The sequence below is a fragment of the Triturus cristatus genome, chromosome 11, assembly GCF_964204655.1.
Source record: "Triturus cristatus chromosome 11, aTriCri1.1, whole genome shotgun sequence".
In the NCBI taxonomy this organism is placed as follows: Eukaryota; Metazoa; Chordata; class Amphibia; order Caudata; family Salamandridae; genus Triturus; species Triturus cristatus.
This window is the reverse complement of record NC_140594.1, coordinates 104,522,176-104,549,099: the sequence shown is the minus strand read 5'-3', so window position 1 is coordinate 104,549,099 and position 26,924 is coordinate 104,522,176. Positions and strand designations below refer to the sequence as shown.

Below are 26,924 nucleotides of genomic sequence, written 5' to 3'. Positions count from 1 at the left end.
CGAATCGACCCGGGGCCCGGCCGGCTGGCCAAGCCCCCCCAGGAAGTGAGGCCCATAGCTGTGGAAAGCGTCTAGGGAAGGCCAGCGACAACGGAGGACACCCTCTCGAAAAGTAAGCGTTGGGAGAGGCACTTCGGTGGGGGTGTCTAGTGTGACGCCCTCTGACGCCCTCTGAACCTACATCAAGACTTCCCCACCGGGTGCCGTGAGCTCAGTCACCCTGGAACAGGACCCTTCAGTTCCAGATTAAGCGCAACTACTCATGGGACGACCAGCGCGATCACAGTAAGCGGGGCACAAGAAGGAGAAGGGGGGGGCGGAAAGAGAGTCCCTGAAGGGCACCTGGGAGTACGCCACAGCGGGCAGGTGTTGTCCTGGTATCCCTTAGGTTCCGTTACTGGGGAACACCAGCTCTTGGCAAATAGAACGGGGAAAGTGACTTGATTTAACACGAGACTGACCATTGGGGAATACAGTCCCCAATTGAGGAGGAGCATTCCCCCATTCAGTGACGGCTTGAGTTCAAATACCATGTTAATGAAAATGTAATGGGTTGTTGGTTAGGAAATAAGCAGAGTTCTGTAGACCCTCTAGAATGAACCAATGAGTTGCCAGCCGCAGTGAATGTCCAACGTAGTGCCTAAAAGGCAGAGATTGGATAGGATTGGCAGTATAAGAGTCAGGAGGTATAGTGGTGAGGGGAATGTTTAGAGGAGACTAAATGCTCTTTTGGAAATGTGGGTTGAAGCCCGTCATGTAGAAATGTAACTAGGTCTCCAGATTCGAGGCGGGAGGAGAAGCTCAGAGGGTGTTTTAGAGACTACTTTATGAAATGTATTGTTGGAATAGTAATGTCATTTTAAATGCATGTGTAATGTTGATTTCTGTCATGTGGAACTGAGAATTCCCGTAAAAGAAGGAAAGTGGATTAATGCTAGTAAACTTTAAAATTTAATCAGTGTAGTGTCCTTTTTGAGCGGTGTTGTGCTAGATTGCGAACTGAGTAGGATGCAAGCACGAGACGCCATGTTGAGATGAATGCCTGTTAACTTGAGCCAAGCTACCCCTAGGACATAGGTCCAACAGTGGTCTTCCAACAGCGTGCTCTGTTGCGGGAAAAACGTATCCGGCAATGTGGATATTTTGTCTCCTATTTTAAATGAGATTTCTTGTACTCAAAGTTCCAATGTCTTTTGTACCGTTCCATACAAGGTACCTATAACACATGATCTGCCTAGATTTTAGTAAGCTTAGAACGAGTGTATTTCTTTCTTATCAGGTACAAAAGGGAATTTGTTTTGTTTGTTGCTTTGCATACCCGTCCCTTTTCTTAAATTTAAAGATTAGGGTATCTCCCTCATAGTTGCGCATACAGCATCAGAGAGAAGACAGTGACTGGGTTTGGACAAAATGGGAGCTCATGTTTTCAATGAAGGGCAGAGGAGACGTCCCACTTGGCGAGGCAGTACCTATCATTGGTGAAGTAGGTGCTTCAGCACTGGGGTCCACTGGTCTAAGGGGCCAACTGTATTACAGTTATGTCCTTTTAAAAATAAAACCAGGGGATGTGGGCTAATTTTCCTTGCTAGCATTAGCACCACATGCACCTTTGATGCAAAAAGGGGGGCAATACATGGGAGCTCATGTTTTTCTTGGGGAGGAAATGTGGCCTTATTATGAGAGATGCTGAATTTGAAACAGGGGAACTAGGTTTAAGTCCCAGCTTTCGCTCAACATCCTGTGATTCTTAGTGAATCACTTAATTTTTCTTAGTCTTACAAAATCTCAGCTTGTGTAATGCAATTGGAGGATATTTCTTGCTGCTCAGGGCCATGGTTATCATTACTGCAGCAGATGCAGTTGCATTGGATCTGAGGAGTGTAATAGGCTCACAGAAATCCACTTATGGGGAGCAGAGTTTCTTTTGGTTAATTAATGTTTTTGCTTGATGAATTTGCTATTTTATGAATCGCACATTTATTGTGGAATATATGGCATAGAAAACATCTCCCAGAAATAATCTCATAAGCCCCACCCCCTGTGCTCAGCCCTGCCTCTCCCCTAATCCTTGTCATAAAGGTTTGGAGGGGGGCCCTGACATCAAAATGTTTTATTGGGGGGGGGGGGCTTAGAGCAAAAAAGTTTGAAGACCTCTACAGTAGTGTAACCGATAATGCCTGTCAGGTATCCTTTTCAGGACAGTCAGTGCTTTAAATGGGCCGGTACTCACCGGTACTGAGTACCGGCACTTCAGATTTTTTCTGCACTCAGTACCGGCACTTCTCTGTAGCCAGGGAGAGTACCGGTACCCTGATCCACAGCACAGCAGGCGCAGGGTAGGTTTCTCCTCCAGGGCAGATACCGCTCTGCTTCGGCGGAGCATGTAATTATGTGTAGTGGGTTAATCTGTTTTAGTGCCATAAATGCATTTCTCGTGTGTTTTGACATGTGCTACAGAAGTCATTAGGTACGGTCATAATGCTCTTCGCCCCGCCCACTTGCCACGCCTCTATGCTAATGAGTACCTGCACTTATTTTTTCCCATTTAAAGCACTGAGGACAGTTATCAGACGTAAATGGAGCCATTAGCTTTGGGAATCAGGACTTTTGTACATGATGCTGAAGATTGGCAATCTAGGTCTCTGCTAGACTGCATGCTATAATGACATCCTTTTTGTGGCACAGTGTAGTAACGAGGTCCACGCAGGTTGATGTAGTTCAAGATGTTTTATTGTAGTTAGTTACATGTTCTGTAGATCAGCCCCACCAGGAGCAGCCAGCATGCTGCTCAGCCCACTCTCAACTGTAACTTCTACCCACAGGTTCCCAACATTCCTAAGCCCATCATCACTGCAACATTCCACTGGCAGAGTAGATGGCTAAAATTGAATGAGATTAACATGGACAGGATACTAGGATACTACACACAATTTCCTCCTACAATAGCAACGCTTGCTCAGCAGATAGATCTTTATGAAATAAAATGCAAAATTCATATATGAGGTACCTACAACAAATGCAACATGAAGCAAGCTCTGTTCAATTTTGGATATTTCCAGTAGCATACGGCAAATATCAGCAGTTACATATTTGCTGCAACACACAGTATATCAAGAGCTCATGCATCACACCCACCTAGAGCATACTACAAGCACTCAACTCTACAACCACACGTATGGTCCACCTGTAACCGCTCCGAGAAGTTGGAGGGTTGCAATGCCACACTCGTCTCAATGGCACACTACTGAAACATAATGTTTTCAGGAAGCTGATTTAATAAATATCTTTTCTTTCAGTACATGAGTTCTTAGAGGCTCTGAGTTGGTTGGGTTAACAGTGCAGATACACTGAGACAGAACCTTCCTTCTAAAGCACCAGTGGCTGGTCTATTGATTTGGCATCAGGACAACGCATGAATGTGTGAATGAAGTCTCTTTCTCAGAGTCTGGTACAAAGGACCTGTGCCTTCCTCTGGGAACTCTCTTCTGGGCTCAACACTAGTTTCCAGGGAGGCTTTGACCTGTAAAATTCTTCTGTGACTTCAAGGACGGATTTTCCCTTCGTCTCAGGAAGATATATGTATACAAATATGACAGTGAAAATGGACAAGGCCAAGAAGAAGAGAAAGCAGAACTGGCCCAGACTGTTCTGAAAAGACAGAAGGATGAGGACCAGTTAGTAAGTCATTTCGCAATTATTAATACCTACTGTGTCGATCTTAGGCCCTTTATAAAAATGTTTTTATTTCATTTACTCAAACAATTAATATGTAAATGTGATACTAAATAATATTGCGAACAAATAAAGGAATGAATCCAAAAAAAAAACAAAAATATAACAAAATAAATTGTTTCAAATACTGAAGTTAGATAAACACTTTTAATTACTATGTAAAAAAGTCTATAATGTAAACGTTAGTTGATAGGTACCAGCTCGAAAAACTTTAACACGTCCAAAATATATTCTATCGAAATTTACCTTTAGAATCAGTCCTATTTGCAACATGATATTTCTTTACAACTCAGTAAGTGCTCACTTCAAAACACTTTCCAAAAATCATTATCTCTTCTTTGTTTTTTAAGAAATAGTGTTTTCTTTTCAGGTGAAAGGGAATTACCTTCAATAATATCATCGCCTGATGTATTTCACAATTTTCTATCACTTTTTCAACGGTCTCATTACTTTTTATCACTTTTTCAACGGTCTCATCACTTTTATTCAAAATATTTTTGAATTAATAATATGTTCATTGTTTATAATGGTTTCTTAGGGCCAGATATTCTAAAAGGCAAGCCACTAACAGTGGTCACAAATTGCACACCAGGTTTGTGCAGGCCTGGACCACTGCCTACACCCTGTCCTGAAGTACCTGCTAATGATCACAGGGTTATGACTGTAATTGCGGTGGCAAACCATTGATACAAGCCATATAAACTCGCAAAGGGGATGCCCCTTTCACACCACCTCCTAATTATGATTGACCTTTTTTGTTAAATGTCATTAAGAACATCAGTGGGGTGTACCGATTTTCAATGGTAGAGCACTGAAGCACTTAAACTCCACTTAAAACCTCAAATAATCTTTATGTCACAAATATTTCCACTATATAAAATAAAGAAAACCTTGCCAACCCTTCAGAGTAGAACCCAGGCACTTTTAAACTGTGTTTCCAGAAGTTAAGGATATTCACAGAAGATGAATGCACATAAAAGGAATCTAAATGCAACTAGTTTACAAAGACAGTGGTTTTCTGGAAATGTGGCGCAGAACAAACCTCGCTTGAGACTTTATTAAGACAATCTATTCTGGATCAAGCCCTCAACTAGGTCTGTGTTATCTTCACAGCGTACTACCCTGGTATGCGCCAAGGCGCACCTTCAACTGGGTGAACTGACCAGTTTAGTGCACCCTATTATTACGCTGCCCACAGTGCAGCCTCTAACTCGTGCCTGCCCTGCAATAGCAAAGAACACACAAATGATGGACAGAATGAAGAACAAAACAAACATTCATCCCCAGTCAAGAGATCTGGGTTAAATACATTGTTCTTTACCTCACCATGTCACCCCAGCTTTGACCCAAACATATGCAAATCTGTCCTGTCCCTGCCCCTAAGGGAAACAGTCCAGCCCGAACTGCCAAGCCAGGTCCTCCCTGGACCAGAAACAAGCAAGCTATCCTGGCTAATGATGGGTGAAACCCCAAAACTGTTACCAGGATGCTTGTTTCCGACACAGGGGGGACCTGGTCTGGCAGTTCTGGCTGGACTGTTCCCATGGGGCTGATTTGCATATGGCTGGGTTTAAACTGGAATGGCATGGGGAGCAACAAAACATGGATTTAGTCCCAGATTTCTGTACTGGGGTGAATGTTTGGCATTGTTCACCATTCTGTCCATCAATTGTTCTTTTTACCTTTGTCACCCTAAGTGGGACAGGTATGTCCAGATGTGGGTCCGTGCTCTCCATGCCATTGGAATCAAGCTAGCCTGGTTGATGAGGGATGCAACCTCAAAATGGCTCCCAGAATGGGTTCTTCAGTCCAGGGAGGACCTGGCCTGGCAGTTCGGGCTGAACAGTTCCCATTGGGAGCAATGGTCAAGGCTGATTTGTATATGGCTGGGTTTAAACTGGACTGGCACGAGCAGCAAAAAACAATGGATGTAAGCCCATATCTCTGTACTAGGGTGAATGTTTGCCTTTGTTCAGCATTCTGTCCATCAATTGTTTTTTTTTATTTGCCCTGCAATGGCTGCACATTAATGAAACTCTGGACTGGGTAGTTGAAGCAGCCGGTCTGTATATCACTGTGCAGGCAGCTATGTGGCCTGCTTTTTAAAACATGGCATGATTTTTAAAGGGTGCCAGAGATGCCCCTGCCGGTAAGTGATTGGACCCACTTCCACAGGGGTACCTGAAAGATCCATGGGATTTATTTTCCTGCGGTTAGGGGGCACTGTCAGTTGGCACATTGACAGTTCACCACCTGGTTGTGGTTCATAGTGTGCCTCCTGACATCTTGTTTACCTTGCGCCTGCATCTACAAAACAGTGCAGAGGCAAAGTGTTGCATTATTTGCATGGGGCTACACCTCCATACAAATTAGGGAACTCCTGGTTACGGTTGCGCCAGCTCTACTTGTGCGTTGTGCCATCTGTATTACAGAAGCAGCTGCACAAGTGTCGGCACCCTGTGTACTACCAAAGTGTCCCAGAGGTACAGGAAGCAGATGCAAACTTCTGGTGAATTTCTGGGCACTTTGTGTAATACGGCCCTAGCAATATGACTGACCCAACTATCCCCATAACGTGTTTGGATGGCTCCGTAATAGCAGACCTTTCTTCTCTTGACAACTATGTAGGTTAAAAAAATTTGTTTGGCTTTATATTGCATTTTTTAGCTCTATTTAAATATTGAGGGTGGGAAATATTGACTTGCCAAAACATGGACATATTTGTGTTGTTTATGAAAGTGCTGATGTTCTCTTTTTTTAATTGTGGGAAAGAAATATTTTCATTTCACCCACTCAGATTGTTTTTGCAGTGGGGCAATGTTATATTAGCCTGCCCTTTGACCCAGCCCAATATAACCATTTTGGCTGCCATTTCCATTCTTATGCTCTTTCAGTGCAAACCTGCACTGCCCCTTAATCATCTAAGTGTATTTAGTGTCAGTTCCCAGATGATATTTTATAAAGATGATTTATCATATGGTTCATCCACGGCAACCAAACAGTATGAAAGTCAGCATACAACTACGGTCTGGTAGCAGTGAATTCTATGGGTATGCACACTGGACTGAGGATAAAAAGGATATTGTGCAACATGCCATGCTTGAGGAGAGCTGCATTTAGGGTATTGCCTGGGTGTGCTGCAGGCCAGAGTCCAGGACATGTGAAAGAATCTCCTGTTCTCGCTATAGGCCCGTCAGCTTTACATCTGAGCAGCCCTCATGAATGCACTAATCCTGGGAGCCTGAGGTAATGCCCTTGCTCTCTTCACTTGCCCCCTTGAGAAGACATTAATCTTTGAGTCACCAGTCCATGCTGCCAAGACAGTGGTGTCTGCTATTTACTGGGGCTGGTGGAGCAGGGGGTCGGAGGAGGGGGCTGTTAAATGAAAAAATAATTTTAAAAAAACAATTACCTTCAGGCAGGCCACCCGGCGGGCTGCCCCCCCTCAGTTCAATCGCCACCGCCTCTCGCTCCTGGGAAGCAGGAACCAGAAAGCACCCAGGCTCCTGACTCCCCTAGCCAATCACAATGCTGCAAAGCGTTGGGATTGGTCTGAGCACTGTAGTTTGGCGCTCAGACAGGGAATGGAGGCCTGGGCATGTTCTGCACCCAGCCTGGATGCAGAACATGCAAAGTGCTCATGACTGCTATGGTCCTCCCGAGAGGGCCGGCAAAATAGTTATGCGCACTCATGAGTGGAGCAATCACTCCTCCTCCTGGCTCCCTGCACCGGAAGTCCAGCCCCGCCCACACCAGGAAATGGAAAACGAAAATGATAATAACGCTGGTTATTATCATTTTAGTTTTCTTTTAATTACTGCTGGCAGAGCAGTGGGGTGACGTTCCTCTGCCTTAGTTGAGGCGCTGCCCCTGCCAAGCGCCAACTTAATTCTGACTCTGAAAATGACTGCTAACTAATGGTGTTATAGGAGAAGGGAGACTAGACTCCTCTCAGTGTAAGTGCGACATCACTCTGCACTAATTGGAGATTGATAGGATATTTTCGGTCAAAATGTTGATGTATCAATAATCACGCCAGCTCATCTCCAGGACTCGGGGGCTAGGAATCTTCGCCCCAGGCTGCACCGCGCACAGCACAGCATCACCTAGACCGCCAGAAGGCACGAGATAAGAACCAGTGCGGGTTCCCGCACCACGAGAAGCCCGAACACCGCAGATCATCTCCAGGACTCGGGGCTAGGACTCTTCGCCCCAGGCTGCACCATGCTCACCGCGCACAGCACAGCTTATAGAGCACCTGGAGGCGCAAGATAAGAACCAGCACGGGCTCCTGCAGCGTGGGGTGACCGATCACGCCAGCTCATCTCCAGGACTCAGGGGCTAGAACTCTTCACCCCAGGCTGCACCGTGCTCACCGCGCACAGCACAGCATCACCTAGGGCGCCAGGAGGAGCTAGATAAGAACCAGCGCGGGCTCCCACAGTACGGGACGCCCGATCACGCCAGCTTATCTCCAGGACTTGAGAGCTAGGACTTTTTGCCCTAGGCTGCACCGTGCTCACGGCGCACAGCACAGCATCACCTAGAGCACCAGGAGTAGCGAGATAAGAACCAGTGCGGGCTCCCACAGCAAGGGACGTGCGCGGGCAGCGCCCTGGCAAAACCCGGGCCAAGGGTGGGCCCGTCCTTACCCGTCATTGCCAGGAAGAGACAGGGCAGGGCCACCCCCTTTATATTTGCATCCAGGATTGTGTTGGCTATCAAAGACTGCTTTGCGAGGTACTGTGCGTCTTGCTTCATTTCTTCCGTCTGCTGACATTATCTGACCATCACGTGGGATTGCTCTGTTGATTTTCCTGGTTCTTTTGTCTCCTGGCTCCCGGGGATTATTTGCTTACTTAGACTGTTCGTAATTGCTTCAGAGTGCATAGGCTTTTTACTGCAAGTATATTGATTATCTTTGGTATTGGTGGCCTCTTGAGTGCGTAATATGGGGAAGAGGAAAACTATGGAAGGTGCTGGAGGAGGAGGCGGGGAAAATCGAGTAACAAAAGGGAAAAGGGCCAGGAAGATACTCAAACATCCGGGCAGCAATTGTGTCCTCGACCGGATAGACACCTTGAATAATGAGTGCTAGGACATTCTTTTGGACAACCAGACTGTGCCCCCAATTTCAGGCGGCCCAGCCGGTAGATCTCTTTTAAGCCCATGTTTAAGCCCAAGCCCAAATTACCCCCCTGTCATACCAACAATGTTCCAAAGACAACCCCCTAAGAGGGCATCCATAGAACCACGCAGGATACATCCCAATCCCCTACTATTTCCAACGCCTGTACTGACATTAGTACCCCACAGCTTGAACCCGCAATTCATTGCGCAAACAGGTTCTTACCGCTTCAGGATCTCTTCAACAAACGCAATGACGTGTCCTTACAGCCATCTTTTGCCACTGCAATGACCAGTATAGAAAACAAAATAGAGCTCCTGGACACTCACCTCATTATAAACGCACTTAGGGCAGAGATAGGTGATATGAAGACCATGCCTCACCACCCTAGTCAAAACATTATTGAAGGCGGATCCATCTTGCACACAGTATGGTACCTCTGCACAGAGTCGTCCTTCGCAATTTTCCCAATATGATCTGGTGTCAGAAGAGTCAGCTCTTCCTAGAAAAGGCTGTATTCTTTACGGCCCCACTCCACATCAACCGGCCATCCCCACTATTCCCATTTCCAGACAAGCTCCTACCGAACCTTTAGCAGGAAGAATAAGAAATCCTGACATTACTATCCAAGACAAGCTTAAGAGGCTAACTGCCCTAAAAGACCCGCCAAATAGCCACAGGGCCGCACATTCACAGCAAACCCAATCCCTTATCTATGGAAGCCAACATCAGTTGCCTTCTGTAGCTACTCCAGTCATTACAAACTTGTCGCAAACTAAAAAAATCTATATGACCAATGTCCTGAAAACTAACATCAATAATGGCCCCGAGAGCAAAGACTCCTTGATCAATAAGGTGACCCACTGGATCCGTCATGTCAGGGGTTGCCGATCAGAGACGATATTCTCAGGGCACGGAGGTGTACCTCTCCAACCCATGTACTGGATAACATCAAGATTATCTTAAAGGGAACTGAGATGGCGGAAAACCTCCTTGCCCTAGAATTTCGCACTTGCCCTCGTGGTGAGTCCTCCATTAAATTTAGGCACACTCCAACCCACGACCTGCTTTACAGCCACTATTACATCTGGCAGGCACCTCCTCGCTCGAGGTTAACGACTGACTACAGGATCTGGCTCCTCACCATTTTGACCTACCTACCATATCACCCAGACCCAACCACACAGCTAGCCTCTTTGCAACTCTGACTCCTCATAACATCTCAAACTGTAACAAGGGTAGTCCCCAGCACAGCGCTAGCATCCCTGTAGAAAAACAGTTAGCCTTTGGCACTTTCATACACTCAGCCTTGCAAACACAAATCTATTCATCAACCAATACCCATATTCCCACACAAAGTACAGCTTTTGGCTCCACATTCCATCAACAGCTGAAGATTGTGTCATGGAATGTGGCGGGTCTAAGGAGCAAAATCCCACTCCCCCATTGGAATAAACTAGTGGAAGGTTTTGATGTTTGCATTTTTCAGGAGACGTGGAGACTGGTCCCATTATATAAAGCTGGATACACTTGCCTGCAACTTCCATAGGGAGAGGGCGTCCATCCGGGGGTTTGATTGTTTGGATAAATATCGCCCTTAACTGCCGAATCGCTCTTCAAATAAGCTCAAGCCCAGATATCCTATGGTTAAGCGTTAGGGGGCCATGGGGTGGACCCACAATTGAACTTTTTAATGTCTACGCAAGAGGGACAAAAGGAGGCAGGCCCTCACCCACCATCTCAGCACTGGATGAATGTCTAGTTAACTGCTCACCCCATGCAAGAGTGGTGGTTGCAGGAAATTTTAACTGCAAATTTGAACCCTTGGCCATTGAAGATCTAACAGGAATAGAAGAACAAGACAATAGATGGGCAGTCCCTCAACTCGATCTCCCCGTATTTAAAAGATGGATACAACAGGTACTCCAACTTTAATGCCATCACTATGGAGTATGGGCTTAGGGCAGTTAATGGCAGGTCACCCTCAGATAAGCAAAGGTGCTAACACCTATAATAGAGCCAGCTGTCCATCCCGGATAGACTACATCCTCCTTGATGTGAAATAGTGGGGGAATCTGGTCGACATGACAGTGGGCTCGACCACAGAGAGTGACTACAATCCCTTATGCTTAACTCTGAAGCCCTTGTGGGAGGCACCTTATTCTCAGCTGAGTAACCCACACCAGACAGCCACTAGGAATATAGTTCCATCAAACTGCAAAACGTTTTTGAAATGGAAGAAGGTAGCTTTGAATGGCGCAAAGATTGCTGGCATTAAACACGACCTAATTGCAACATGTCTAGTAGACGTTCCTAGGGTCCATACATATATTGTCACCCAAATCAACGCATACTTTCAAGTTCCCAATCCGGGCCAAAAACCTAGTAATAATACCAAGTACCCATATTCATGGTACACTAAAAATTGCAGGCAAAAAAGATCGATCCTGACTGCAGCTATTTAGGAGAAAATCCAGCTGCTCATAAAAACCGCTAGAAATTCCTACAAAGCAGCCCAGCGGGAGGCAGAGATAGAGTGGGATGAATCCCGCTGGCAGCAACTTAAGGAAGCACGCTCACCTAAAGGGACCAATCTGTTTTGGAATTTGGTCACCTGGGGAAGCAAATCAGGTGCATACTCACCTCCAAATTACATCACTGGCCAGGCTTAGCATGACCACTTTAAGGGGCTCTATTCAATGCAACAGGTCATTGTAGCTGTGGAATTAGATGGGTTAAACTGGCCTTTGATGGAAGCTGAGTGTTTTAACTTATTGGAGATAGAAGCTGCAATAAGCAAAATTGTCCCCTCTAAAGCAGCGGGTCCAGACGGCTTGCCAGGAGATCTTTTCTACGCTACCCCCCTTCATTGGGCACGTTACATCCTAATATTAGCAAATGCAATAGCCAACGGAGCCCCGGTTCCAGAGTCATGGAGGGCCACTGAAGTGGTCCCCATTTACAAAAAGGGTGCTAGGGACCACCCTTCTAATTATAGACCAATCAGCCTGATTGATGCTATGCAGAAGGTCTTCGGTCGGGTGCTTCTGCAAAGGATACTGTCATGTATGGAGGACAAATCCATCCTTTCCCAGTATCAGGCCGGATTTAGGCCAAAGACTGGGACAATGGATCAAGTGTTTAGATTTCTCCTCATTTATTGGAAGGTAGTGATGCTAGGCAAGTATGGTCTTTATCTCGCGTTCATTGATTTGAAGACTGCCTTTGACCTGGTCCCCAGATCCAAGTTGTGGATGACGCTTGGCGGGATGGGCATTCCCCCTTTCATCCTTAAATTACTGATCCGGCTACATGAGGGAAAATATGCCCAGGTCAGGTGGGGGGAGCAGGGGCAATTAACAGAATGCATCCCTGTCAACAGAGCAGTCCGACAGGGCTGTGTTCTGGTCCCAACCTTGTTCTCCCTGAATGTGAATGGGGTAGTTGATTTCCTCCAGGAGATGCCTGCAGACCCACCCACTCTGGGGGGTAATAAGATACCAACCTTGTTGTTTGCAGACGACACCCTGCTGATATCTAAGACCCCAGTGGGGTTGCCATGCCTCATTGACAGATTCCAACTCTTCTGTGATAATCGGGGAATGATCATAAACAGTTCAAAAACCAAATGTATGGCTTTCAACTGCCATAAGTCATATAGGAATGGCCCTCTGCTGGGTGGAGTACCCCTTGAAAGGGTAGATACTTTTGATTACCTAGGCGTAAGACTCTCTGACAAAATGTCCTGGAGACCCCACTTAGCTAAGATGCTGTTGGGACATAAACGAGTGGCTGGAGTAATAGGGAAAGAACACCACCTCTCACACTCTAGGCTGGTAGCCCCTGAACCCTCCAAAATTATGATGCAAAAGCTGTTAGCTCTGTTCTCTACTGAGCATAAGTTTGAGGTTTAGATAAGCTTGATGAGCTCTGTAGATCGGAACACAAATTCTTAAGAGATCTGGTTATGGTACCCAAATATGTTCCCCTTATTCCCCTTATCCCTCTACTGTTGGACATTGGCAGGCAGTCGATTGGCGACGTAGCCAGGTTATGCCCACTACTCTTTTGGGCTCGCATTGGGTGGACCCCTGAGCTTCTTTCTTACGCCAAAGCCCTCACTGAGATTATCCGTCTAGACACTGGCTTCAAAATAGGCTGGATTTCCAATATTAAAAAAACTGTGATAGCCATTGGACTCCGAGCCTGCTGGGATAGCCAGGAACCCCCAAGGAGAGAAGAGTTTAAATGCCTATATTGGGAGTGGGTGGACCAACGGGAGAATTGCAAACCTAATGTGGGCAAGCTAACTACAGAATACTATTCACACAAACAAATTAGACATCTTAAGACGTTCCTCAACATAATTCAGGTACCTAGGGACAGAATGTTGTACTTACATTTTAGGTTTGGAACTCTCCCTGTTTGCGTGACAACAGCGAAATGGCACATGCAATGGAAAAGTCTACCCATGTTGTAAAGCCCAGACAGAAAGTATTGCCCATCAAGGGCTTAACTGATTACTCTGTTGTACTGCTTATTTATATAAGCCCAAGATGTTACATGTTTGTATTTCCTCTTTTAAGAAAATAATGTGTTTTTTATCTATCGCTTTTATTATATTTTCTTTTGAATAAAGCTTATACAACAACAACAACAATAAAAGGCATGAACTATTATTTCTGGCTGTGGGAAACAGAGTTTGAAGACACTCCAAGCATAGGTTGTTCTTTGTATTCTTCCTTAACAGATCGCAATAGGTGCTAAATATATAATGACCCAGCTATGCAGGGTAACTTACCACAAGGTATGGGAAGACCATGCCAGTCAAGTAGAGCCCCATCCAGTTCAGGGCCCCAGCAATCACCATGGCAGCAGCTCTGGAGGACTGGGTGAAGATCTCGACACAGATGACCAAGGAGACAGCAGCTGCTCAGGAAAGAACGAGTCTTTTTAAGCTGGTTACATACACAAAGAAAATGATGCAGGCATCTTCCTTACACTACTTTAATCTAAGAACCCATGACAGAATTTCAGGACAGTCACAAGAAATGCATTTTCATAAAATTATGCTAAACCGTAATCACTTATTCAGCTGACTCAAAAACCTGGCCTAAGTGCATGGTAGAGCATTTACAACAGATGCCAAGTACTACCGTTTAAATACACTGCACCCGCCCTTAGGGCTGCCTATGACCTACTTAGGGTTGACTTATGTGCAATAAAAGGGAAGTAGGTTAACTTGCCAGGTTGAAATGGCAGATTAAAACTGCACACACAGGATCTTCAGTGGCAGGCCTGAGCTATGTTTGAAGGGCTACTGGAGTGGGTGGCACAATCAATGCTGCAGGACCACTAGTAACATTTAATTTACAGGCCTTGGCACATGTAGTGCACTTTACTAGGGACTTACTAGTAAATTAAGTATGCCAATCATGGATAAGCCAATGTTACCATGTTTTACGCAGAGAGCATATATACTTTAGCACTGCTTAGCAGTGGTAAAGAGCAAAGAGTTTGCAAGCCAACAAAAACAAGGTCAGAAAAAAGGGAGGAGGAAGTCAAAATGTTTGGGGTGACTGTGCAGAAATGGTCATGTCCTTCATTCCGGATAAAAACATCTATCTTCCTAATAATGCTTAATCAGCATGGTGGGTATCAGATTTTTAGTAGCTGAGTCACAATTTGAAATCTAGTAATCATCACCCATTTCTAGCACAGTAGGTAAGATATTTATAGCTGCACGCCTACTTTTATGTGCACATTTAACAAAGAACTTCTAAAGCCATGGTATCCTACTCTCAAAAGAGCGTTCTCACCGCAGGGATTAACCTGTGAGTGAAATAGATACAAATATAAATTAAATTAGTTGATATATGTTGAAATAAAAATAAGAAAGATTCAAGATGTCTCACTCAAATGATATACAATTTAGTTTTTAGATAAACCCAAAACCTCATTAAAATTATTTTGTTAAATGAACCGAACGATGACCACATCACATTAAAAAAGACTGAGAATATAGTAGAATAAATTGAAACTCCACGTGTGAAGAAACCTTTCTAGGGCTCTTTGCTGCAGCTCAGGCTCAGTTCCTTAAATGGACTGCAGGTAAGCTAATTGCTGGACATAGTCTGTGGACACACGATATGGCTAAAGGCAACGTCATAGCCCAATGAGATGTAAACTTTACAACACAGTCTTTTTTTTTTCTTGAGCGTATCAATTATTTTATTTCCGTGGCTACAAACAGTGAACTTTTTTATTTTTTTTTATTTTTTTATTTATGATTTTGTCATACATAAAAAAAATTACATGGCATCAAACACATAGTAAGCTTCGCTTGCTGCACAATGAGTTCTCGTATATGTCGTCACAATAGCAATACTTGGAGTAAATGCATTTTGTATAATAGACAGTCATTCCTGACCAGCTAGATAAACACAGTGCATCCATAACATATTTGAGGTACCAGAGACCTAGAAGTATTATTATACCATAGTATTACAGGCAAGTTCCCCAGGCATAGATAACATGTACTGTATTCCGACGCGTAGGCAGCCATGTGCCCAAAATAAAATCCTCACACCGCAATCATTCTGGCTCATGGGAACCAGCATCTACCTCCCCAGCGTGCTGTGAAAGGAAATACCCCTGCAAAGGGCCCCAGATATCTTTCGGCTTGTATGCCCTCGGGAGAGTTTCAGCATAGATATTCGTTTGCTCCTGACAGTACATCAAGTCTGCCAACCATACCTTAAATTTCGGGACCTGACCCCTGCCCCATCTATAAGCCACCCTTCGTTTGGCCAGTAGCAATGATATAGCGAGGAATTTCTGGTATGTTTTGGGGACTTGTGCTACGTACCCCAGAAGCGCCACCAGAGGGTCCCTCACGAGAGCACTGCACATCATTTGCTCAAGGGCGTCAAAGACTTGCCCCCAATACTCCTGCACCCCAGGACACTCCCACGCCAGGTGTAAGAAACCCGCCTCGGGCCTTCCGCACTTCTCGCACCTATCATTATCCGCTAGCTTAAACCTATATTTTTTGACAGGCGTGTATAGTCGCTGCACGAATTTATAATGGATTACTCACAACCGGCAACTAGCAGAGATTTGACCAGTTTGGATGAAGCAATACCGCCACTGTTCCTCTGTTATGTCTCGTCGCAATTCTTCCCCCCACTGTGTACGGGCCAAACTAGTGACTTCCACCCGTTGTGCGCGTATGCCCCGGTATAAGCCCGACACCAGGTGCTTCCGATCCTTAGATCCCAGTAATTGATGTAATGAAATAAGATTTGACGGTTCCCTAGGAACGTCCGGGATCACCGCTCTTATCCCCTGTCGCAGTTGCACGTATAAAAACACCTCTAACGGCGTGGGCTGCAGCCCCTGGAAAAAGTGTTCTAGTGGACGGAATTTTCCTTCATGAAAGAGGTCCCCCCGTGTACTAATATTAGTACGTTTACAGAGATTAAGAAACCCAGTTTCTTGCAGCAAAGATATACTGGGGTGATAGGACAGTGGGAGCCTAGAGGAGTACAAAAAAGGCAACGCAACAAGCTCTCTTATCCGATGCCACGCATCAACCGTGCCAGTAATCGTGGTAGGTGGCGTCGACCTGGCACGCATAGGGCCTACAACACAGTCTTTACCACACAATCCTTTTACCAGCAGCCATTACCACTTAGGTAATTACCACTAAGGTAAGTATTTTCAACTTTACACCCTGGTAAGTATATATATAACTTTTAAATAACATAATTATTATGTTATTTAGTAAAAAAAGGTTTTATGTGCGGGTAGTGGTAAATGGAGGTAAGGGTAATTTTAGGCATTTATGGGTGAGCAGTTGTAGAGCGAGGTAAGGGTAGTTTTAGGATTTAGGGTGGGAAGTGGTATAGGGAGGCAAAGGTAATTTTTAGAGTTATGGGGTGGGCAGTGGAAAAAAGAAGTAGGGGTAATTTTAGTTTTTAGAGGTGGGCACTGGTAAAGGGAGGTAAGTGTAATGTTTGGGTTTAGTGGTGAGAATGTTAAGATTAATTATTATCATGGAGTACTGGGGTTCCTCCCAAAAGAGAATTGGCTTTTCTCAGTACTTATTAACGCGCGGTGATATTTCCGACCCACACTATCCTCCGGCGTGGGTAAATGTCTCTATTGGGGTATTCAATATCGACGCTCCTTATCCAATATCTTGTAGCCAAATGTCTAGTTTGATAGTACTCTCGGCTGCAGTTCCCTCACGCCGGCATCCTTGAAAAAGTCACATGTACATTAAACAGAGGCGACGAAACACGTGTTGGCTTTGGGCTTTCGACCAGTCTCAGTAACACATATTAAAGAAGGATCAAGAAAAGAATAATAGACTGAAGATTTCAATTATTTGTTTTGCGTCGTGACCATATATTCAGATTTACTTACTTTGCTACTGTTGTTACATTAATTTTGTTATAAATCCCACGTGTGCTAGGGAATGTTGTAAATATTTTTTGGAAGGGGGGCTGTGTGGCCCCCCTTCCCTTTAATATTTTTGGGCCCTGGAGACCCAATCCCCCAGGGCCTAGGCATTATTTTATTAATTTTTTTAAGCGGGAGAGGGGAGCGTGTCCCCCCTCCAATGGCCAATTTCGGCCCCGGGGACCCTATCCCCGGGGCATTGCCACATAGAGAATACTTTAAAAAATATATTTTTGTAGGGAGGGGGCTGCGTGGCCCCCTCCTGAGGCCATTATTGCCCCAGGGACCCCATCCCCCGGGACTGTGCCTCGACTTTTTAAAAATATATTATTTTTTTTTAAATTAGGAAGGGGGCAATGAGGCCATCTTCTCTTGGTCACTTCTGGCCCCAGGGACCCCATCCCCCGGGGCCTGGTCTCACTATTGAGGACCGTGGGGGCAGCCCCAATGACCCTACAGTCCCGTCGGCTCCCCGCTCCTGCAGGAGCCAGCATTGCTTTTGAGCAAGGGGAGCTGCTGTTATGCAGCTCCCCTTGCTCAAAAGCAATTTTGCTTTGCTTCATTGAAGCGAGAACAGGTTTCCTGCTCTCGCTTCAATGAAGCAAAGCAGAGTTTGCTACGGCATGGCGGGAGCCATGCTCCCGCCCTGCCATAGCAAACACCAATGTCCTTGGGGTGGGCTCCCTGGGACATTGCAGGAGCCGGCCCTGGGGAGTGGCAGTCCCCAGTGCCATCAAGGGCTCTAGGAGGGGGGCGAGCGGCCCCCTCCCTTACTATTTAAAGCCCTGGGAAGGTTGTGGTCCCCAGGTCAGTGTGGGGAGGGGCAGGAGCCCCCACACATACTAAAATTCTACTTAAGCCCCGGGGAGGTGGCAGTCCCTGGGGCTTGGGGGGCCGCAAGGTCACCCCACTTATAATTATCAAAAGCCCCAGGGAGGTGGCGGCCCCCGAGGCAGCATGGGGGGGTTGGGAACCCCCATGCATTTATACATTAAGCCCCAGGGAGGTGGTGCTCCCTGAGGCTGCAGGGGCCTCCGCAGGCCCCTGCGGGCCCCCACATATTAATTGCTGATTGCCCCCGGGACCGGGGAGCACGCTTTTCATTTTAGAAAAATGTTCCCGTCCAGATTCGCACACCCAGCACAAATTCAGCCATTTAAAAAAGAAAATGCTCTTTTTTTGGGCCTGGGGGTCCCTGTGGTAGCCCCTGAACAGGCCTAGGGGGTCAGGGTGTTTCTACTCTGCCCCCTTTTCTTGTTTTTCAACCTTGTTTCACTCTTTTTCTTGTGATTTGGTTACAGAGTCACAAGATGGCTGCCAACACATTCTGGTTTGGAGTGTTGGCAGCCAATCAGAATTGAGCTCATGCTCGGGAGGATTTGCGAACCCTCCTCAGTGCTCAGATATTTAAAGTTTTCTTTTTTTAATTTCTAAGGAACTACTGAATGGATTTACACCATTTAAAAAAAAGGTCGCTTTCTGAACCAAGACCTACCTTTTTGTCAAATTTGGTGTAATTCCGTTCAGCAGTTCGGACTGTAGCCTGTTCCAAATTTTCCTATGGAAATTAACATGGGAAAAGTGTGTTTTGGGACCCCCTTTTTTCTCAGCCCCCACCTGACGAATCACCCTGAAACTCTCAAGACAGAAGCTGACCGGAGCACCCCATTAGTTTTAAACATTTTGCGAAGATTCATCAAAGGGCGCCAAAGATATTGGCAAATCAAAAAATGCTTTTTGAATAGAAACAAGGTCCTAACTATAACTACCTACTGGCGCCCGCCAGTAGGTAATATATACACACACACATATAAAAACTAAGTAATTTAAAACATAATAATTACATATACTTACCATGCGTGGTAAAGATATGTATGGTAGATGCATGCATTGTAAAGACATATATTCATGCCCAATTGACTCTGGCCATGTCTGCTGGCTGGCTGTGCAGAGCAAAAGTACAGGGAGTGGCTGAAGGACATGCAATGTGGTGAGTACCTGGTGGATAAGATTGCAGCTCACACCTGTTGGGTAACAGTACTGACTAGAAGGCATGATCACTGATCATTCCCTGACCTAAGTGAGGCCTTTCTAGCAGGCCCTGAAAACACAGTACCAAGTGTAGCCTGGCAGGAAGTAAGTTGAAAGTTTCAATATAGTTAATCTAAGCTTTGAAAATAACATTGAATTTGAACTTTGCACTATAATAATAAATTGTGAATGTAAATTTATTAGTACTTACATGGACCAAGCCCAAACAGAAAAGTAAAGAGAATGATGAGAGCTGCACTAGCATATGATAGCCAGGGGAACCATGCCTAGAATGGAAGAAATGATGGCCAGTGTTAAGAAGATTGTGACGGTCATAGTATTAACACAGTAACAAGTTCAAATGGAAAACTAAACGAACAGACACTTCCTAGAGGAAGCAAGTGGAGCTGGGGAAGGGAAAGTATATTTGATGTGGAGGGGCAAAGCAAACTTGCAAACATTCAGTATTACAGCTGGCAACTTTCATGCTAACTATTTGTACATGCATGTGATTTAGGGGTGCCCAGGGTTCAGAACTGCGCCCCTTGGCTTATGTCTGCGACCACTAGCACTCTGCTTGGGACCTCCGGCCTCAGAAGAACGGTACACACTTGCAACACTAGCACTAATGGTGTCTCAGTGCTCTGATGCCCCTAAGCACATGAAGAAAGCAAGATACAGTAGGACAGAGAAGGGGGAGATAGAGAGAAGGGGCAGAGGAGAAAGACTATGAGTGGAAATAACATAATTAAGAGCAGCAAGAGGACACTTAAGAGAGATGAGTGAAAGATTGAGAGACAAAGACAGGAAACAGAAACTGTCCCACATTTCAAAAATACAAATACTAGCCATTATTTGTTGTGTTAAGAGTCTGCAAAGGCCCAGAGTGATAATAAATTGGGCTTTAGACAAAATCGTAAGTATCCATTTTTAACATGACTTTTCTGTCTTTGTTTACTTTAATTAATTGTCATGGACCGCTAACACAGCTCTACAACACATTTGAAAGTGCTTTCTGTGTATATTTGCTGTTTGAAGCATTTACAGAAAAGGGCAAAAAATATCAGCTTTAGGTGATTTTGCTTATTTTTGTTCCGGCCCAGAAATTAGAATACTAGTATACTTGTGGTGCCGGTAAAAAAGCGGCCAGGTGGCAACCCTAGAAACAGGTCAGGTAACAGGTGTGAGAGAGAAAAAGGTGTGAAAGGCGATGGGACAGGTGAGCATGATAGGTGATAGACACATAGGCAGGTGATAAAGAAACAGCCGAGAATCAGAGACAGAAGATTGATGTAAGGGGAAGACAGTATGAAAAATGTGATATAGATAGAAACAGATGAGAAAGAGATAGCTAAGAGAGACAGAAATAGAAGGAGCGACAGGTGTGATAAATGTGATTAAGAGACAACTGATGATATACAATTGAGAGGCAAAAGGAGGTAAGTGAGTATTGTTAGAAAGATACATTTCAGAAATGGACAGGTACGGCTAGTAATTTAAGAGAGTGGGGAGCCAGGTGGGAGACTTCTGAGAAAGAGTTGGTTCAGTGAGAAGTAGATGCAGATTGTAGGGGAGACAGTTAAGAGAGGTGATAGAAATAGCTCAGAAAGAAGGGAGACAGGTGTAAGAAGAGAGAGGCGCGATGATGAGACAGGTTAGAAAGACCCCACAAAGCCCCCACAAAGCTGATGGTTTAGGGGTTCATGTTGTCATCAAATCCTGTGAGGCTATCTGACAGAAATCTTTTTTATAGTTTCCCAATTTTGATTGTTTCAATCTAGATGGCTTACATTGTAAACTGTATTATTTATAGCACATCATAGGAGAGAATTCAGTTACTAAGGTGCATGTTGAAAGTACAATGTAAAGTAATGTTACTCCATGTGACATAACCCCACTCACCTAACGATTCATCTCATCTCCCTAAAATGTGTATTCATCTTCTTGTACTCCAAGTTCACAGACATTGCCCACAAAATATTAGCTTACCAAACACTATAAATTCAAGTTTTTAATTCACCTAGGTGTCAACCATTTGAAACACAAAGTGTCACTCATCTTTCCTGTAAATTATTACAGATGTTTAAGGACACACCGAGTGATATTGTGATTGTGAAAAAGCAACATAGAATTTAAATGTTATACTTTTGGTTCTAATATATTATTGGTGGCAATAAAGAAAATATATGCTCTAGATATGAAGAGTCGAGGCTGACCAGCTGAACTGATATGTTTGCTAGAGTGTGGGAGGTGATTTTCCAGCAGGTATGAAGAACAAAGGGTGACTGGTTGGTGTGAAGTGCTTCTTGGAATGATGGAGGTGTGTTAGACCAGGCATCCTTGGTGTGGTTTCCCTTGTCTTTTTGCTTCTACCTTCTGTATTGTTAACTGTGTGCTGGACTTCATTTTTGATGGTTTGTGCACTCTGGGCACTTTACCACTACTGATCAGTGCTAAGGTGCAAGTGCTCCCTGTATAAATTGTGATAAAGATTATGATTGGTTATCCATGATTGAAATATTTTATTTACTGATAAGCCCATAGTAAAGTGCACTGTGTTTGCGCAGGATTATAAATCAAATGCTACTAGTGGACCTGCAGCACTGATTGTGAGTAGTCCTGTAAACATGCCTCAGGCTTGTCACTGTAGTGTCATTGAGTACAGTTTTAAACTGCCATGTTGAACTGGCAAGTGCACCCACTTGCCAGGCCCAAACCTTCCCCTTTCTGAGTGTAAGGCACCCCTAAGGTGGCAGGGTGCAGTGTGTGTTAAAGTAGGACATGTACTGGTGTGTTTTACATGCTCAAGAGTAAAACACTGCCAATTTTGTTTTTCACTATTGTAAGGCTTATCTCTCCCACAGGTTATCATTGAAGCTGCCTTGTAACATCTTACAAGTGTAAGCTTCAATTGGGAAAATTTAGAGATTTGGTTTTGGGTTCCCTGAACTCAGGATTTAAAAAAACATCTTTTTGTGAAGTTGTTTTTTAAAGTGTCTGTTTGAAAATGCCACTTTAGAAAGAGGGCATTTTCATGGTTTATCATTGTGTGTCTCTGCCTGCCTATGGAATCAACGTCTGGTTTAGACTGACAGCTGGGTTGTTTGTGCATTGACTCGAGACAGTCTCACAAAGGGAACTGAGGTATGCCCTGCATATTCTTATGGCCCATCACCAGGCTGATGTGCCTTACTAAGCTAAAGTGGTGGGAGGCGTTGTCACTGACACCTGAATAGGGCTGTTTCTGGTCCCTCAAAATGCTGTCTCTAGCCCCCTGTGGTCTGTCTGGAGCCAAGGTAGGGCAAGGCGGGATCTTGTGGACCAAAAAAAGACTTTATTTTGAAATATAGCTACTTGAAATGCCAAAAGGGGTATAAGTATTGGACCTACCACCCCACATCTTTGGTACACTTCTGGACTGAGGGTCCTGCCAAGAAAAACAGCTGAAGAGCTGTCAGGAGGAGTACTTCCCCTTCACTGTGTGTTGTTTTACTAGGTTGGCCTGCAGTTGCTGTTTCTGTCAGTGGGCAGTGAAATAACTGGACTTTGCTTTCTTGTATTCTGCTGTACCAAGGTTCTCCACACCCTTCTGTGTGCTTGTCTCCTGTTGCAAGTTTCAGGGCCAATAACAACTTCATCTGCAGCATCTCTGAACTCCACTGCTGGGAGTTCTGACCTGTCAAGTGGTGCCAATTCCAGTTCTGGGTCCTTAGAGGGGGTTCTGCTGCTTCAAGACTCGAAAGTCCATGCATCACCCTTCCAGCAGCATTTTTCCCACCGCAAGCTTGCTGTGCGGTTGCAAGAGCAACGCATCATTACGGTGTGGCTGAAAAATCAATCCAGCACCTGTTCATGGCCCGAAGAACTACCACAGTCCGAGTCCAGACCCACAGTGTGACTTCAGCCCAGGCACTACTGTGCGTTTGAAGGAATCAACGCATTACCTGTCTGCAGCTGTGGAAATCGAAGCAGCACCTTTGTCACCACCTTATTGACCCACCGGGCCTAGATTTTCTCATGCATCGGACCTGTGCGCCAAGTTTTCAAAACTTCACCCGGCCGAAAGCAGTCTCCTCTGGAAATAGATGCATCACTTCTCCTTACAGTAAGGAATCTACGCAACACTTATCCTGCATGCAGCAAAACTGACACCTCCATTCCCTGGGACACAAGAATTGATGCATTGATGTATTTTCTGTTGCTTTTTCCCTTTGCAGCTGTTTTTCATCATGGATTTTAAAGCAGCAAAGATACTTTGTGCTAAAATCAATGCATCCATAGAGTTCTATGGACAGAATTGCTAAAACCTTTTAAAAGTGATATTTTGAGCTATGCATGTTGGATTATTGTCATTTTGGTCTTGTTAGGTTTAGATTAAGATTGTTTATTTTTCGAAACTGCTGTGGTGTCCATTTGTAGTGTTTTCACTGTGTTACTGTATGTGATATGTACAGATACTTTACACATTGCATCTGAGATAGGCCAGACTGGCCGTGCCAAGCTACCAACGTGTTGAGCAGGGTTTTTTTGGGTGTGTAACTCCCTTACCCTGACTATAATGAAGGGTCCCTACTTTTCCGCACAAAAGTAAATGTTCCGCTCTTGGACACATATGTAAAGGCTGTGGGTAGGAGAACCATTTTGCAAAGCGAAGGAAGTGCATAACGGTGCGAAGACAAAATGGCCACCAGAACATTCCAGTAGGAATGTTTGATGCACACTCACAAGGCTAAGTGTCAACATCAGTTGAGACAAATCAACACTGAACAAAGTTGAACTTCATCTAAATCATCATCAAACAGGTTTTCTGTATCAGTATCAAGTGAAAGTGATGAAAATGATTGTGCCATGTCAATGTTAACCTCAGAAAAGCATGGGTATGTTGGGTTGGCAGCTTGTGAAGAAAAATGTCCGTTAAGAAAAGATCGACATACCAAAGTCATTCAAACACTGCGTGATGATTAAACTGAGAGTAAATGGTTATTCAATACTTTTCATCATTGGTAGGCCTGGTAGGTAAACAGCGCTCTGTTTCCGGAGCACATGGAGTTGTGAAAAACTCTACTCCGCTTTTCCTCATTTGCACTCACCAACATTAAGTTGCCGAGTGCAAGCGAGGAAAATCCAATGGAGGACCACTTCCCACAGAGATTTCTCAAGGCGGGCGGTCGCGGATGGTCACGACTGCTCCGATTGAGAAACATCCGATCGGATTGAGGAAGCTGCCGTACGAGTAGAAAATCTACTCAACCAACAAAAAACAGTAGCACCCTCTTTGAGCTTCACATATTGCAGTTCGAATTAATTTTCCAGCGCGGTAAAAACACCCGGCACTAAAACATGAACAATCATGACCTAACAAACTACGCCACTTGTGGTACTCTGCGTATTGAGGCGGAGTTTTTAGGTTCCCAGTGCCAGTGTTTTTTCCCTAAAATGTATCGCAATTGGCAAAACTTCAGTTACCCCTGTAAGTCCCTAGTAAATGGTACCCGTGATACCTAGGGCATGATCTACAGAAGAGGGTCCTCTGGGCCTGCACCACTGGTTGTGTTACCCCAGGGGCCCCTCACCAAGGCTATGCACTCTGCCATTGCAGGCTGCATGTCTTGTGCAGGACAATCTGAAGAGTCAACATGGCACACAGCCCTATGTGCCATGCCACCCATACTCTGGACAGGATATAGGTAAATCATCCCTTCTGCAGGCCTTTTGCCCTAGGGCAGGGTGCACTATATTCCATGTGTTTTTATATAAGCATAAGCAGATGTGCCCCTTCAATGTTCTGTCCATTCTGTGATGTTGCTAGTGAACAGGTAAGCCATAAGGAGTACACAGGCTGGATACTTGTCACCACAGGTTTCCTAGTTCAATGATGGCTTTGCTGATTTCTAAGATGTTCAGTACCAAACATCTTGTCCAAAAAAATCCTCACTGATGCCAGTGTTAGTTTCATTAATACATTCAGACAGGACATTTTTTTAGAGGGTCCCCTGAAACCTAGCCAAACACAAATGGGGCCTCTGGCCATTTTTCACCAGCCTTCCACCACCAGACATGTTTCTGATCTCATGGGGTGAGAGCGCCAGAGCTCTCGAATGACAGAATCAATACCTGTTCTGGGCAGGGATGTTTCACACCTCCTCCAGGATAGGATAGCCTTGCACAGTAATGTTATCCTATGGGAGAGACATATATTGAATAGATGCACTTGCAAGCAGTTTTCAAGGATACGTTTAGGGACTTAAGGTGCTTTGGGGCCCAGGTCCAAGACACCACCAGCAGTTTGGGTTTACCTGCCCTGGTACGTCTGGGTGCAGCAGAGGTGCTGGTCCTGTTGGTAGCCTTGAGTGCCACACAGTAAAGTCAATGGCAAAGGTACCTGCAAGAGAAAGGCTGCAAGGGGGGTCTTAGAGACAAGTCTGGCAGAACCCAAAGGGAGGCTTGGCTCTTGAGGGTCTCTGGAGCACAGGGATGCAGCTGGTTTCTGTGAACACAGGTTGGGGGGCATGGGTGCGGAGGTGTTTTAGCCGGTGGGTTGCTGTACTCAGAGGCTTTTACTTGGCTTAGGTTACCTGGAGAGGATGGGAAGACAGAACAGCGGGGACACTCTCTGTTCCGGCTTCAGTGATCCTGAAGTCCATCATCGGCAGGTAGGTTTTGGCATTAGTGGTACCCGGACTGGGCACACAACTAGCTTTGGTGGTGGCAAATGCTCTGGTACCCAGGGTATTCATGTGGGGTGACTTCTGGAGGGCATGGTGTCTCCAAACTCGGCAGGGAGACAGATATGACCTTCAGGAGCACCAAAGATTTCTTCCTGATGAGCAGCTCCCTCGGTGGACCTGATTGTTGGCCGGACAAGGTACAGGGCAAGTGCAGTTGGGGCCTGTAGGATGCACAGCTTTTGGATCAGCTTGGTTGGTGCAATTGTCGAGGTACCAGCAGCAAGGCAGGGTTTGGCGCCAGGTTCAGTGTAAGTCCTCAGTTCTCACTATGACTGCTCTCTTCTGTCCTTCTTTGGTTCCCAGGTAGATGAATCTAAGTTTCTGGTGTCAGGGGGACCCCTAAACACTGAATGTATGGGTGTTTAGGGGAGTGCAGAGTATTAGCCATTGGGTTACTTACCCCTGGGGTTACTACACCCGCTATATAACCTCGACTGTCAAATGCAGGTGACCCACCTTAGGATTGTGCCCAGCCTGTAAGTGTGACTGGCCTTCTGACTAGCTAATTTTCCTGCCTGCTATGGTGCTAAATGGGCCTCAGGGCAGGGTGTGTAATTCCCCAAGACTGGGGAAAGCCAAAGTTGCATATTAACGACGCAGTGACTTTGAAGACTCCGGCCCTGATGTGCTAAACCTCTAGCCATCCTGCTGGAGGAGGTGTGAACACCTTCCTCTGTAGCAGGTATTGTTTCTGGCCTCTGAGAGCATGGGTTCTCACCTCCGGGGGATCAGAAACTCATCTGTGGTGACAGTGTGTATTATACCAATCTGTCAGGACACTAGCGTTCTTATAGGTTTCAGGTTGCACCTCAAAGGTGCCTTCTGGGTGCATGTTTTCA

General features: G+C 45.3%; 1 protein-coding gene across 1 annotated transcript in view; it reads right to left on the bottom strand.

Annotated features, from left to right (window-relative positions):
* Positions 1 to 3,438: 3,438 nt before the first annotated feature.
* Positions 3,439 to 26,924, bottom strand: part of LOC146783421 (solute carrier family 2, facilitated glucose transporter member 11-like) — a 516,968-nt gene continuing 493,482 nt past the window's right edge. Inside the window, exons 10-12 of the mRNA XM_085633874.1 lie at positions 19,569 to 19,644; positions 13,662 to 13,789; positions 3,439 to 3,648 (exon numbers count right to left, since the gene is read on the bottom strand). Of these exons, the coding sequence (XP_085490000.1) occupies positions 3,439 to 3,648; positions 13,662 to 13,789; positions 19,569 to 19,644 (414 nt within the window). The remainder of the gene's footprint in view (positions 3,649 to 13,661; positions 13,790 to 19,568; positions 19,645 to 26,924) is intronic.